This window comes from Hoplias malabaricus, chromosome 2 (assembly GCF_029633855.1).
Source record: "Hoplias malabaricus isolate fHopMal1 chromosome 2, fHopMal1.hap1, whole genome shotgun sequence".
NCBI lineage: Eukaryota > Metazoa > Chordata > Actinopteri > Characiformes > Erythrinidae > Hoplias > Hoplias malabaricus.
In genome coordinates, this window is record NC_089801.1 from 72,625,842 (window position 1) to 72,640,484 (window position 14,643).

The 14,643-nt window shown below is 39.7% G+C and overlaps 1 protein-coding gene across 2 annotated transcripts; it reads left to right on the forward strand.

Moving 5' to 3' along the window:
* Nucleotides 1–485: 485 nt before the first annotated feature.
* On the forward strand, nucleotides 486–13,015 carry LOC136687620 (interleukin-1 receptor type 1-like). 2 transcript variants are annotated; one of them, XM_066662128.1, is made up of 10 exons: nucleotides 486–552; nucleotides 1,609–1,807; nucleotides 3,020–3,191; nucleotides 3,307–3,457; nucleotides 7,303–7,362; nucleotides 7,462–7,582; nucleotides 8,585–8,727; nucleotides 8,856–9,008; nucleotides 9,640–9,804; nucleotides 11,320–13,015. In XM_066662128.1, the coding sequence occupies exons 1-10, from the start codon at nucleotides 486–488 to the stop codon at nucleotides 11,646–11,648; spliced, it is 1,560 nt and encodes a 519-aa protein (XP_066518225.1). In that variant the 3' UTR covers nucleotides 11,649–13,015. The 2 variants fall into 2 exon arrangements, with proteins under 2 accessions (XP_066518225.1, XP_066518226.1); XM_066662129.1 differs by having other exon boundaries at nucleotides 486–546.
* The last annotated feature ends 1,628 nt before the right edge of the window (nucleotides 13,016–14,643 follow it).

Below are 14,643 nucleotides of genomic sequence, written 5' to 3' on the forward strand. Positions count from 1 at the left end.
ATCAGTACAGAGGAATAAGTCCAAAAGACATTAGGGTCTTTTCACCTACAGTGTGTTAAACATGAGTGTTGTTACAAAAATGATAATAGGACATTAGGGCCATAATACGTCATGGTATTATTATTACATTCAATACTTAAGTACATTTGAAGGTAAATACTTTTGTACTTTTACTCAGGTAGAGACCTACAACGAGGATTTTTACTTTTACTGGGGTAATATTTTACCTTGAGTGTCTGTACTTTTACTCAATTACATGGTTTGTGTACTTTGTCCACCACTGAAAACAAAATAAACCCCAGAAGTAGAATTCTTGTTGGTTTTATTTTAGCCCCAAGTTTCATGTCTGATGTAGTTTGGTAGTTTGTTCTGTGGCAAATGCATTCACTTCAGACATATTACGACAGCTTGAAAACGAGAACAAAGTTCAACCATTCAGCTGTTTAATTCTCCAAGACATTTCTTAGTTTTCACTTTCAGAGAAAATGCAAAGCGCCGTGCTTCTGCTTTTTAGTTGGACAGCAAGTATCTCGTATGTATCAAAATGTATGGGTAAGAACACTTTTTAATTTTTACTGGAGTAATCTGTTAGAAGACCTTCCTAACTTTTTTAAAGTATTTCTATATATGCCATTTAAGGATAGAACATTAATTTAATTAATTTAATTAGACTAACTGTGGGCTAATGCAATTGAAGTCTACCTAATAAAGGACCAAATGTCCAAAAAAATATATAATAAGGTTTTATTTGTCTTGTTATAAATCTGTTAAAGTTTAATTTGATCCAGTTTATGCCTTACCACTGTCTCTTAAGTTCATGCAGAAGACATTTTTAGACCTATACCAGATTAATCGTTTAGTTTCTTAAGGATGGTTATTTCTTGAAAAGTTTTAAATAGCTTTCTACAATCTGCTGCATACTTCTTGAAATTACACAAGGCACGGTACATTTGTTCCCTAAAGATATATTACATTCTTTTCTCCAAAAGGAGAAGTGGATATTTGTAAGAATATGTTACAGAACCATCTAAAATAAAAGAACATAATAAAGGTCCTGGAGATGAAATGGGGCATATGGAAACAGCGCAACTTTAAAATCTATAAATATTATAGAATATGGTACCATTATGTTTCTTTATTAAAGGCACTGAAAAATGAATGTCGAGTCACGAGGAGAGATTCAGACAACAGCGACAACATAACGTTAATCAACTAAAGTTGTGTCAAACAATACATTGGCAAAACGTCAACACCTTGTATCCTCAGTCCCCAAATGATTAAAAGGTGTTATTACAAGAAAAGGCAGTGTAACACAGTTGTAAACAATGCCCGTTTCAGCTTTTATGAGTGTATTGTATGTGAGAAATTGTGAGAAATCGTGCTCTATGTCTATGCTAGAAGTGAGAAAAATACAGTGTTGTGCTTGCTTTGATGATAAAACCTGTAGGTCTTAATTGGAGAAGGTGTGTCTTAAAGCCAAACTGTGTTGTGCCATTGGATTTTTTTGTCATGCACCCTGCTGAGACATGCACATTCTGGTGGTATAAGTGACTTACTGCTCCTTTAAAAAGTTGTTGTACATGTATGTGTTGTGTTTTGTTTTTGTAGGTGAGCAGATATTTGCTGTTGAGCATCACACTGTTAGACTCCACTGCTGCATTTGCAAGGAAAATGTAGACAACATCACTGTCAATTGGACTAAAGATAACTACACTGTAAAGACAAGCCCCCGCATTAAATTGCAAGGAATTTCCCTGTGGTTACTTAACACAGAGCCATCAGACAGCGGCCATTATGCGTGTACAGGGTAAGTGGACTACAAAATGTCTCACTTTGTTCAGGAGTTGTTCAAGTATTCCCCTATAAATCTTTTAGAAATCAGTGCTTTTCGATTAACATTTTAATTGCATTTCAAAGCTGAATATCAGAAAATATACATTAATCATTCAGAAATGAAATGAAAAATATCCCTTTTTCGTTTAATCCCAGGATCATTTAAAATTTTTTGCCTATCCGTTTAAATATTTAACCCTTTATTTTAAGTGATTTCAAAAAGAATAGCATCGAATGTATGAAAAATGCATAATAGTAAATTCCTCTTAGCCCACAAAATATATAACAAACATAAATTGGACAACATTAAAAAAAACTGTTGAAAAGAAAACAGAACAAAATAAGTTAAAGTTTTTTGGTGACAGTGACTTAAAGGACATATAAAGCCAAAATTTAAACCATAACAAATATATGTGTAGTTTGAAATTAGCTTCTGTGGCTTGTTCTCATTTCAAAGAACAGGTGCTGAAACAGTTGTTCTGAACTATGCTGCTTAGACAAAGGGAAAACAGTGCTGTGTTTTTTGATCCTTGTGGTATTTTGTAAAAAAGCATTTCACAGACCTTATATTAAAACCCCAGTAACCTGTGTTAAGTTTGAAAAGGGTTAGAATATGTTCTATTTAAAGTATAGGTTTATTATTAATTTATTTTTTGCTTTTATGCTTTTATTTATGCTTATATATATATATATATATATATATATATAAATTAAGCAGCGGAGTGGTGCTACTTGTGGTGGGGCCTTCACACAGCTCCAAGTTCCTGGGGTAGGGCAACCTTGCAACGAATGAACTGACTTCGTATTTGAATTTCGCAATCATCAGAAATCAAGCAGAACTCGACTACTTATTATGTGAATGTGGAATAGAAATCTGATGCTTAGCTAATGGCTAACTGCAGAGGCTCCAATAATCTCAAACATGTGGGAGCTCCATTTGCTGTGGCTCTGTTCTGTAGGAGTAATATTTACATTCGTCAGTGACACGCCTATTGAAAAAGGACGACTGTTATCTAATAAACAGAGATGTAGTGCACCTTACTGCAGCTGAGACGGCTGGGTATAAGGGGCATCAACACACCTTTGGATTAGAAGAATCTGTGGAATTCCCTTATACATAAGATAAGATAGACAACATTCCATTGTCGGATGCAGAAATGTCTGTGTGTGATTTCTTTCTTCACAGTACGAGTGCCTCTGAGACCAAAGAATCTCAGTTCTTCCTCTCAGTTGAGAAAGGACCCTGTCCAACAGCCACTGACCTCCAATTCGCCTTGGAGAGAACAAACACCAACCTGACCTGCACTAAAGATCCCGTAGAGACTTTTGGAGAGATTTTGCAAATCAATTGGTTGAAGGTGTGGCACTATGACTTAAAGCATTAAATGAATTTGTAAAAATGACTGAGGTCTTTCTGTGCAATATATCCAAAAAAATAAAATTCCGATGTCCTTTAAAATCCCTGTCTTTCAGGACTGTGAACCTACAGGACTGCAAGGAAGCGTAGTTCAATTAAATGTATCACTGAGCAGCAATGGTAACTACACTTGTGAGGTTGTCTTTAGACGTGAAGGAGATAACTACACAATCTCTCACACTACTCAACTCCAAGTGCTGAAAGACGGTGAGTAGATGTGTGTGTTTTTTAACTTCTGAATGTTCATTTATTCATCTTTGTTAACACTTCATTTTGTTCCATCGGGTCCAGAGCCTTCTTTGGAAACATTGACCGCAATGCGGGAGCGCACCCGGGACAGGGTGCCAGGGCATCACCGGGCATCACACAATCACACACACCTTTTTTTGAGCAGTCAGTCTTCCTGCCAGCATGTGTTTTTTTATGGGACTATGGGAGGAAACCTGAGCAGCCAGAAAAAAACCAACACAGACATGGGTAGAACTCTTAAACTCTCAGTGACCTGAGGTGGGGACTGAACCCACAACCGCAGAACTCCAGAGCTGTGTGACAGTGACTTCCACTGTGTATATTTTATTCAATTTGCAATAACTCCATGACTTATATGACAATATCCGAATCACACATGTCTTTGTAAATATTTGCTTTAAAAATATAATGGCACCAGGCAGATGTGTGAATTTGTCAATGTTAGAATTCTTTGAAACTTTAAAAGGGAAATTCCACTGACTTCGCGAGAGCCCAGACTTGTTCGGAGGAAACAGATGTTTGAGTTAGAAAGAATGTGGGCACTGGGGTCAATTTCTGTGATGAGTTTCCTGTGTGTTCTCCCCGTGTCTGCATGGATTTCCTCTGGGTTTCTTCCAACAGTTAAAAAAAAAGACATATTTTAGGGCAGGTGGATTGGTTGTGTAAAAATGTACACAATTATTGGTACGAAATGCCCTGCAATGGATTAGTACCCTGTCCAGTGTTTGCTCCTCCCTTGCGCCTGCTGATTCCTGGTAGGCTGTGGACTAACCCTGACCCTCATCAGGATGAAGCGGTTACAGCAGATGAATTAATGAACAAATGAATGAGTGAATGACATGGGCATATTAGCATTGTTGTCTTTGTGGCCTCCATCAAGCGATTTTAAGAAAAATCGTCGGCACCCAACCACTTTAAAGGAACATATGTGATTTTTACATGCAAAGTGACGAAGACGGTATTTATGAAAGTATTTATTAAATGTACTTTTTTTTTCTTCTCCTAATAATCGGTTTACGCAGCTTAGTGTCAGGACTGAGTGGACTGATGGAGGCGGACGCACTCGTTATAACACTGACTTTATTTACACCAAAAGATACAAAACAAAAGACAGAATACTTAGACCAAGAAAGACCTAGACTGAGAGACTTGGACAAAGGGGCCAAGAGAGGGGACAAAGGGGACAAGAGAGCTTACACAAACTAAACCTAGACAGAGGGAATTAAACAGACAGAGACCTAAACAGAGAAAGCTAAACAGACTAATCTTAGACAGAGCTAAATAGACACCTGGACAGGGAGAACTAAACAGACAAAGAAAGCTAAACCAGACAAAACTAAAAGAACACGGACAGCTGAACAGACTAAACTAAAAGAACACGGACAGCTAAACAGACTAAACTTAAAAAAAAAACACAGACAGCTAAACAGACTAAACTAAAAGAACACAGACAGCTGAACAGACTAAACTAAAAGAACACGGACAGCTGAACAGACTAAACTAAAAGAACACAGACAGCTGAACAGACTAAACTAAAAGAACACGGACAGCTAAGAACAGACTAAACTAAAAGAACACGGACAGCTGAACAGACTAAACTAAAAGAACACGGACAGCTGAACAGACTAAACTAAAAGAACACAGACAGCTGAACAGACTAAACTAAAAGAACACAGACAGCTAAACAGACTAAACTAAAAGAACACAGACAGCTGAACAGACTAAACTAAAAGAACACGGACAGCTAAGAACAGACTAAACTAAAAGAACATGGACAGCTAAGAACAGACTAAACTAAAAGAACACGGATAGCTGAACAGACTAAACTAAAAGAACACGGACAGCTAAGAACAGACTAAACTAAAAGAACACGGACAGCTAAGAACAGACTAAACTAAAAGAACACGGACAGCTAAGAACAGACTAAACTAAAAGAACACGGACAGCTAAACAGACTAAACTAAAAGAACACGGACAGCTAAAAACAGACTAAACTAAAAGAACACAGACAGCTAAAAACAGACTAAACTAAAAGAACACGGACAGCTAAACAGACTAAACTAAAAGAACACGGACAGCTAAAAACAGACTAAACTAAAAGAACACGGACAGCTAAAAACAGACTAAACTAAAAGAACACGGACAGCTAAACACACTAAACTAAAAGAACACGGACAGCTAAAAACAGACTAAACTAAAAGAACACAGACAGCTAAAAACAGACTAAACTAAAAGAACACGGACAGCTAAACAGACTAAACTAAAAGAACACGGACAGCTAAAAACAGACTAAACTAAAAGAACACGGACAGCTAAGAACAGACTAAACTAAAAGAACACGGACAGCTAAACAGACTAAACTAAAAGAACACGGACAGCTAAACAGACTAAACTAAAAGAACACGGACAGCTAAGAACAGACTAAACTAAAAGAACACGGACAGCTAAGAACAGACTAAACTAAAAGAACACGGACAGCTAAACACACTAAACTAAAAGAACACGGACAGCTGAAAACAGACTAAACTAAAAGAACACAGACAGCTAAAAACAGACTAAACTAAAAGAACACGGACAGCTAAACAGACTAAACTAAAAGAACACGGACAGCTAAAAACAGACTAAACTAAAAGAACACGGACAGCTAAGAACAGACTAAACTAAAAGAACACGGACAGCTAAAAACAGACTAAACTAAAAGAACACGGACAGCTAAAAACAGACTAAACTAAAAGAACACGGACAGCTAAAAACAGACTAAACTAAAAGAACACGGACAGCTAAGAACAGACTAAACTTAAAGAACACGGACAGCTAAGAACAGACTAAACTAAAAGAACACGGACATCTAAAAACAGACTAAACTAAAAGAACACGGACAGCTAAAAACAGACTAAACTAAAAGAACACGGACAGCTAAAAACAGACTAAACTAAAAGAACACGGACAGCTAAACAGACTAAACTAAAAGAACACGGACAGCTAAACAGACTAAACTAAAAGAACACGGACAGCTAAAAACAGACTAAACTAAAAGAACACGGACAGCTAAGAACAGACTAAACTAAAAGAACACGGACAGCTAAACAGACTAAACTAAAAGAACACGGACAGCTAAAAACAGACTAAACTAAAAGAACACGGACAGCTAAAAACAGACTAAACTAAAAGAACACGGACAGCTAAGAACAGACTAAACTAAAAGAACACGGACAGCTAAACAGACTAAACTAAAAGAACACGGACAGCTAAAAACAGACTAAACTAAAAGAACACGGACAGCTAAAAACAGACTAAACTAAAAGAACACAGACAGCTGAACAGACTAAACTAAAAGAACACAGACAGCTAAACAGACTAAACTAAAAGAACACGGACAGCTAAACAGACTAAACTAAAAGAACACGGACAGCTAAAAACAGACTAAACTAAAAGAACACGGACAGCTGAACAGACTAAACTAAAAGAACACGGACAGCTGAACAGACTAAACTAAAAGAACACCGACAGCTAAACAGAGCGGGACATGAGCGGAGACATGGACAATAACAAACAGAGCCATGTGCTAAGTGAGCACATGGCGGGGAAAACGGACATGACAGGACAATGGCATGACACCATGTTGAAAATAGGGTTTGTACAGAATCTCTGAGACATCCAGGCCACTACGCATCCGAATATTGTAATGGCTTTTTGAAAATATGAAACAGAATCATTGCTATTAAACCTTATTTTAAGAATTTATCTCTTAGATCCTAAATATCATTGCCTTGAATTTTATTAATGAATTTCATATTCCTTAGAACCTACGAAGGGTCCTGAGGTATTACATCCTCGTAACCTGACGATGTATATAAAACCAGGCAAGTGATTGCTCTCTGTTTACATAGAAACAGTTTACCAGTTTTCAGTGTTTATTGATGACATATTATTTAGCCTCTTTTTTTTCTGGGTTTTTACAGGTGTCAATATCACATTGAATTGTTCTGTATTCATTGGTTCAGAACAAGACATTATGGAAACATCAGTATATTGGACTGTCAATGATAGTTTCACTGATGGACTCCAGGACAAACTGACATTGTGAGCTATTTCTTTGTTTAATTTTAATAAATGGAATAGGGTGTATATACTGTAAGTTGCAAGGTGCAGACTCCATGCATCAGGCTTGGTTTTCTAGCACATCCCAAAGATTATTGATCATACTGAGTTCTGGGGGAATATAGAGGTCAAGACTAAACTCACTGTCACATTCCTTAAGACTTGAACTGTAATTTAGCATCATCCAGATGAAAGAGGCCACTGTCCTTATTGAATGCCATTGCATTCATGGGGTTTGCTTGGTCAACAACAATGTTTAGGTAGGTGGTACATGTCAAAGTAACATTGATATTAGGCCTGGAGCTAAGGTATCTCAGTGCTCTGCTGGCTTGTCTATTGCCCACAGTGCATTCTGGGTGGAATCTCTTTTGTAGCACACTGCAAATCAATGTTATATCATTTTTCCTTTTGATTACACTCTTTTTTCTTGGGAAAATATGTAACAAGAATATTTGAAATATGGGGCAACACTGTGTTGCAGCAGGGTTTGAGGAGGTGGTGTGTTTTCTCTGTGTCTGCGTGGGTTTCCTCCCACAGTCCAAAAACACACATTGGTAGGTGGATTGGCGATTCAAAAAGTGTCCTTAGGAGTGAATGTATGAGTGTGTGTGTTGCCCTGCAAAAGACTGGCGCCCCCTCCAGGATGTGTTCCTGCGCACAGTGATTCCGGGTAGGCTCCGGATTAATTTCAAATTTGGAATGGACTATTCCATAAAAAGTTGACTGATTTTGCCCCTTTCTCAAGTTTTTGAAAGGTATTAAAACTAAAATTAGTTTATATTTACAAAATATACAGACAAAATATTATTATTATCATTTCTTTGCACTGTCATCAGTTAAATAAAGTCGAAAATATTTAACAAACCATTTTTTACAAATATTCTTATAAAATACCCTGCATTTTCCAGAAATGGAGTTGGGAAAGTATTTTTCATACATGCTTTGTGAAAATGTAAAAAACTCATATTTTTTTCCAACTGACAGAGAGAAAGGGGAGGATAATGAAACTTATGGTACTTCTACACTGTTCATTTCTGAAGTTTCCCTTAAATACTTTGATGAACCTTTTCAGTGCATTGTTTTGAACTCTAAGGGATCGGATTTTGGCCTGGTGTGGCTCAGACAAAGTAAGAATCAATATAAGATATAAGATTGTTATATGCCACTTTGTTTGATATAATCAAGAGTAATGCCTCAATATTATTTAATGTACTTCTTTAAAGGCATGTGCATTTTTAACTTTTTTCATTATCAGTTGATTCTGAAGGGGATCCAAGTGCCATACAGACTCCACTGATCATTGCTCTGGCTCTCACTGTAGTCACTATTGCTCTGGCTATTGTTCTCTTCATATACTTCAGAATAGATATAATTTTAGCCTACCGTCATCTGCGTGGCAAAGGCAAAGGTAAGTGTATCACAATCATATCTGGTAAAATTGAATGATAGTTTAGTCTTAGTGTTCATGAATATATATATATTCCCCTATCAGTCATAACATTACTCCCACCTCCTCGTATCTACACACCCTGTTCATTTTATCATCTCCTCTGACCATACACTATGTAGTTCTGAAATTACACACTGTTGCCCAACGTTTGCTCCACATTTCACTCTGTTTTTCAGCGGTCAGGATCCTAAATACAGCCACAGAGAAGGTATGATTTGTGTGGTGGATCATTCTCAGTAATGCAGTGACGCTGAGGTGGTGTTGGTGTGGTGGATCAGACACAGCAACAGAGTTAGAGCAACAGATGGACTACAATCTGTAACTTAAGAGCTACAATGTCCTCATCTAGAGTTGATGGACAGTGAGTGGAGAAACATGGAGGTGGTAGTAGGGCTACGGCTGATCGGTGTACAGTTTGGGTGTATATTTTATATAAATGTAAATTAATACATGTACACTTTTAATACAGTAATGTTATGAGAAAAATATATATTTACATGAAACGTTACTCTGGCCGTTCATAATATTGTTCAAAGTGATATTAAAATGTAATGTCCTAGCCTAAATTACGTCATTTTTTTTTTCAAAGCTCCTGCTGAAGGGAGGAAGATATACAATGCATATGTGTCTTACTGCCATGGCAACAGCACTGATTCCTCTGTGGCAGAGGACCTGGCCCTGAGGGTCATACCTGAGGTCCTGGAGCAGCAGCATGGCCTGAAGCTGTTCATACACGGCCGTGATAACACAGAAGGTAGATAACTAATACACGAAGGTAGAGGCCAAATAACTCATTAACACAACTTTCTCCAAAGCCTGTTTGATTCTTTTTTTGTTTGGTGCTGAGACTTTGAAGCTAATGTGGCTAAGAAGTAATTAAATATTTTATATTTATGACAGACTTGCTTAAGTGATGTCTGATAATGAATCACATCACATAGCTATAAAGCAGAAGCAGGAACCTGTTTAGCAGGGATTTTTTCTTAAACTTTTTGTCTTCTTCTTTGAGATAAGTGTATAATGATTTAAGCATACAGTTAGCATGCTGCTGTTTGGTGCGGCATAACCTTACATTACAGCTTATATAGTTTATACCATTGTATTACGCTACAGTGACCCAAACATAAACCAGCTAAACATTCATTCGTCCATCCATTCATTCATTATCTGTAACCCTTATCCAGTTCAGGGTTGCGGTGGGTCCAGAGTCTACTTGGAATCATTGGGCACAAGGCAGGAATACACCCTGGAGGGGGCGCCAGTCCTTCACAGGGCCTAGCTAAACAAAGGTTATTTAATTCACAGCTTATAGCCAGACCATATATTCCTGAATGTACAGGGGTTGGACAATGAAAGTGAAACACCTGGTTTTAGACCACAGTAATTTATTAGTGTGATGTAGGGCCTCCTTTTGCGGCCGATACAGCGTCAGTTCATCTGCACAGTGGTCAGAGGGATTTTAAGCCATTCTTCTTGCAGGATAGTGGCCAGGTCACTACGTGATGCTGGTGGAGGAAAACGTTTCCTGACTCGCTCCTCCAAAACACCCCAAAGTGGCTCAATAATATTTAGATCTGGTGACTGTGCAGGCCATGGGAGATGTTCAACTTCACTTTCATGTTCATCAAACCAATCGTTCACCAGTCTTGCTGTGTGTATTGGAGCGTTGTCGTCCTGATACACGGCACCGCCTTCAGGACACAATGTTTGAACCATTGGAAGCACATGGTCTTACTGGTGCAATGTGCAGTTACTGAAGATTGGCCACCAGGCTGCTCCAATTTAGCCATGAAACCTCCCACACTACAATGACAGGGGTTTCAGTTTCATTGTCTAACCCCTGTATGTATGTGTTGTTTAAACAATTGGCATTACCGTGTTTGTATGTCAAATAAAAAAAAAACTCATAATATCCAGCCTAGCCAAGGGCTAGTGTGTTCTGATTGCACCATTTAACCATCTCACTCTCTTCTCCCTTTGTATCGCAAGCGGTCACTTATGTAACAAAGGAGTGGTGTGCTTTCATAATCACTGTCAGAGTTGAATGCAATGGCAGGTTAAAATTCAGCACTGAAACAAAATCTTGGCTGATTAGAAACATTTGTGATAAGGTTAACATTTTATAAATTGTTAGTACATATATTACTTGATGTTACCTGATGTCTGGAATTCACAGAGTAACACATAGTAAATATATTTAATGGAAACATAAAGCACAGACTCTGTCTCAAATAATAACATGTAATGTGTTTTTATTTTTTTGATGCAGTGAACATGGCTGATGCTGTAAGCCAGAGCAAGGTTGTGCTGCTCGTCCTTCCAGGATCACAGCCAGCCAGTCGCGCAGAAGAAGAAAGCTCCATTCCTCTGAATCCAGGCCAAGACAGACTCAGTGTGTCACACTGCGGAGAACTCTATCGTGTCATTGCTCAATCCAGTGTTCGAGTAATCGTGGTGGAAAGTGGGGAGAATGCAGATTACTCACTGTTGCCGGAGTCCATCCAGTCCATCATTCGAAGGGATGGAGTGCTGAAGTGGAGCCCTGCATTGCAGCTTAGTGGTCGTTTCTGGAAGCATCTCAGATATCATATGACCTGAAAATTCTTCAAACTGTGCAATACACTACATTTCAAAGTTTGGCATCAGCTGGGGTACTAACAATTGTTTTATCTTACATACAATAATTACTTTTTCAGTATGAATATAACATCCTGCCTCTTTCTGTTTACATTCATGTTTTTCCCATGTGCTTCTGATTTTGATTTTATTCTTTGCTCTATCCCTGTTGCCCTTGCCATCTCGGCCTCCAATGCCCACCCATTGTCCTGGCACTGACCCATTGGTCCCATCGGTCCCCTCCGCTTTCCAGATACGCTGATCTCAGTTTTTTAAGCTTCAATCACTCTCTATCCCTGTACCAATCGTGTGTCGTTTTACCTCTCCCGCCCTGGGTCCATCCCTTTTGTAAATCCTCTGCCCAGTGTCCCTGGCCTCTAGTGTCTAGTCTTCAAAAGCTTGGTTCAAGCTATGGGAGCTGTGCTGTGCATTTGTTAAGTCCCACCCTGTTTGCTTCCTTGTTTACCTTCCCATGTATTTGTGTTCAGGTGCTTTTGTTTTTCGTTTGTTCTTCCCTTCCCCTGCCATTGTCATGTGTTGCACCTGGCAGTGTAGCCATGGTTGCCAATTGGTCCCAGGCATTCTTTGTTCCATGCCTTGTGTCTCTGTCCTGCTTTAACATTTCCAATATGCGGCATTTTGTATGTAGATTTTATTAAACCTTTCTTGATAATTTCTGTCATATGAGAAATCCAATCTGTTTATCATTCTGTGTCGCGGTCACACAGCTCCAGGGTTCTGGGGTTGACTTTCTGTGAGGAGTTGGTGTGTTCTCCCTGTGTCTGCGTGGGTTTCCTCCGGGTGACTGTCTGTGAGGAGTGTGGTGTGTTCTCCCTGTGTCTGCGTGGGTTTCCTCCGGGTGACTATCTGTGAGGAGTGTGGTGTGTTTTCCCTGTGTCTGCGTGGGTTTCCTCCAGATGACTGTCTGTGAGGAGTGTGGTGTGTTCTCCCTGTGTCTGCGTGGGTTTCCTCCGGGTGACTGTCTGTGAGGAGTGTGGTGTGTTCTCCCTGTGTCTGCGTGGGTTTCCTCCAGATGACTATCTGTGAGGAGTGTGGTGTGTTCTCCCGTGTCTGCGTGGGTTTCCTCCAGATGACTGTCTGTGAGGAGTGTGGTGTGTTCTCCCCGTGTCTGCATGGGTTTCCTCCGGGTGACTGTCTGTGAGGAGTGTGGTGTGTTCTCCCTGTGTCTGCGTGGGTTTCCTCCGGGTGACTATCTGTGAGGAGTTGGTGTCTTCTCCCTGTGTCTGCGTGGGTTTCCTCCGGGTGACTGTCTGTGAGGAGTGTGGTGTGTTCTCCCGTGTCTGCGTGGGTTTCCTCCAGATGATTGTCTGTGAGGAGTGTGGTGTGTTCTCCCCGTGTCTGCATGGGTTTCCTCCAGATGACTGTCTGTGAGGAGTGTGGTGTGTTCTCCCCATGTCTGCGTGGGTTTCCTCCGGGTGACTGTCTGTGAGGAGTGTGGTGTGTTCTCCCCGTGTCTGCGTGGGTTTCCTCCGGGTGACTGTCTGTAAGGAGTGTGCTGTGTTCTCCTTGTGTCTGCGTGGGTTTCCTCCGGGTGACTGTCTGTGAGGAGTGTGGTGTGTTCTCTCTGTGTCTGCATGGGTTTCCTCCAGGTGCTCTGGTTTCCTCCCACGCTCCAAAAACACATGGTAGGTGGATTGGCGACTCAAAAATGCCCATAGGTGTGAGTGTGTATCACCCTGCGAAGGACTGGCGCCCCCTCCAGGGTGTGTTCCCTTGTGCCCAGTGATTCTATATGGGTTCCTGACCCACCGCGACCCTGAATTGGATAAGACAATAAATGAGTGAATGAATGAGGTACAACCTCTGGCAAAATGTATGGTATCACCACCCTTGGAGGATGTGGACTGAACTGTTGTACTTTGTAGGAAAAAAATCACAGATGTAACATTGAAAATCTGTGGTGTGTTTGAAATGGTTCCCTATGCACTATTCCCTACATTACACATTATATAGGGCACTATTATAGGGAACTGAATTCAGGAGGGAAGTGAATGATTCCATGAAAAAGACTAAGTCCTGTGCTGTCTCCTAAACTCTGCCCTGTTCCCTATATAGTGCACTACTTTGGGATTCTGACATTTTGTAGTAGTGTCCAAAATCATAGTGGATCATTTCCAGTATGCTCAAACAATCCCACAATGCACTGCAAAAGATATACAGCCTATGTGCACTAGCTGACACTGGTGGATAGCGGAAACCCATAACGCACTGCATTGTTTGGTTAAACACCTGCATGAGATAGTGTCTGATATCAATCACTATTCTCTTGAATTCTGTTCCCTATAATAGTGCACATATATCGTGAGTAATATAGGGAATCGCGAATAGGGAGCCAATATCCAACACATCACTGAGTTTTTAATGACCATCCCAGTGTATTGTCGGTATTCTTTGTCAACTAGGGTACATCATTTGTACTATTATTTGTGATGCATTGTGAGATTTTGTACACTGAAAATTGTTTACTATGTTTTTGACTACAAAATGAGTGAACCACAAAATAATGCATTATAGAGTGACAAAATATAGATTTAAAAAATGAATCACTAATACTAATTAATTTATCATTAATACAAACTAATAAAAAACAAGATTCTACATTAAGTTGGTTTCAACTTTCTTGAATAGCGATTGACAGAATTGTTTTGCAGTGTCAAGCTTTGGTGTTCTCCCTGTGTCTGCGTGGGTTTCTTCCGTGTGCTCCGGTTTCCTCCCATGCTCCAAAAACACACGTTGGTGGGTTGAGACTCAAAAGTGTCCGTAGGTGTGAGTGTGTGTGTTGCTTTGTGAAGGACTGGTGCCCCTCCAGGGTGTGTTCCCTGCCTCGTGCCCAATGATTCCAGGTAGGCTCTGGACCCACCACGACCCTGAACTAGATAAGGGTTACAGATAATGAATGAATGAATGAATGTCAAGCTTTGTCATGGACCATTCTTTAAAAGTTCCACTATAAAAT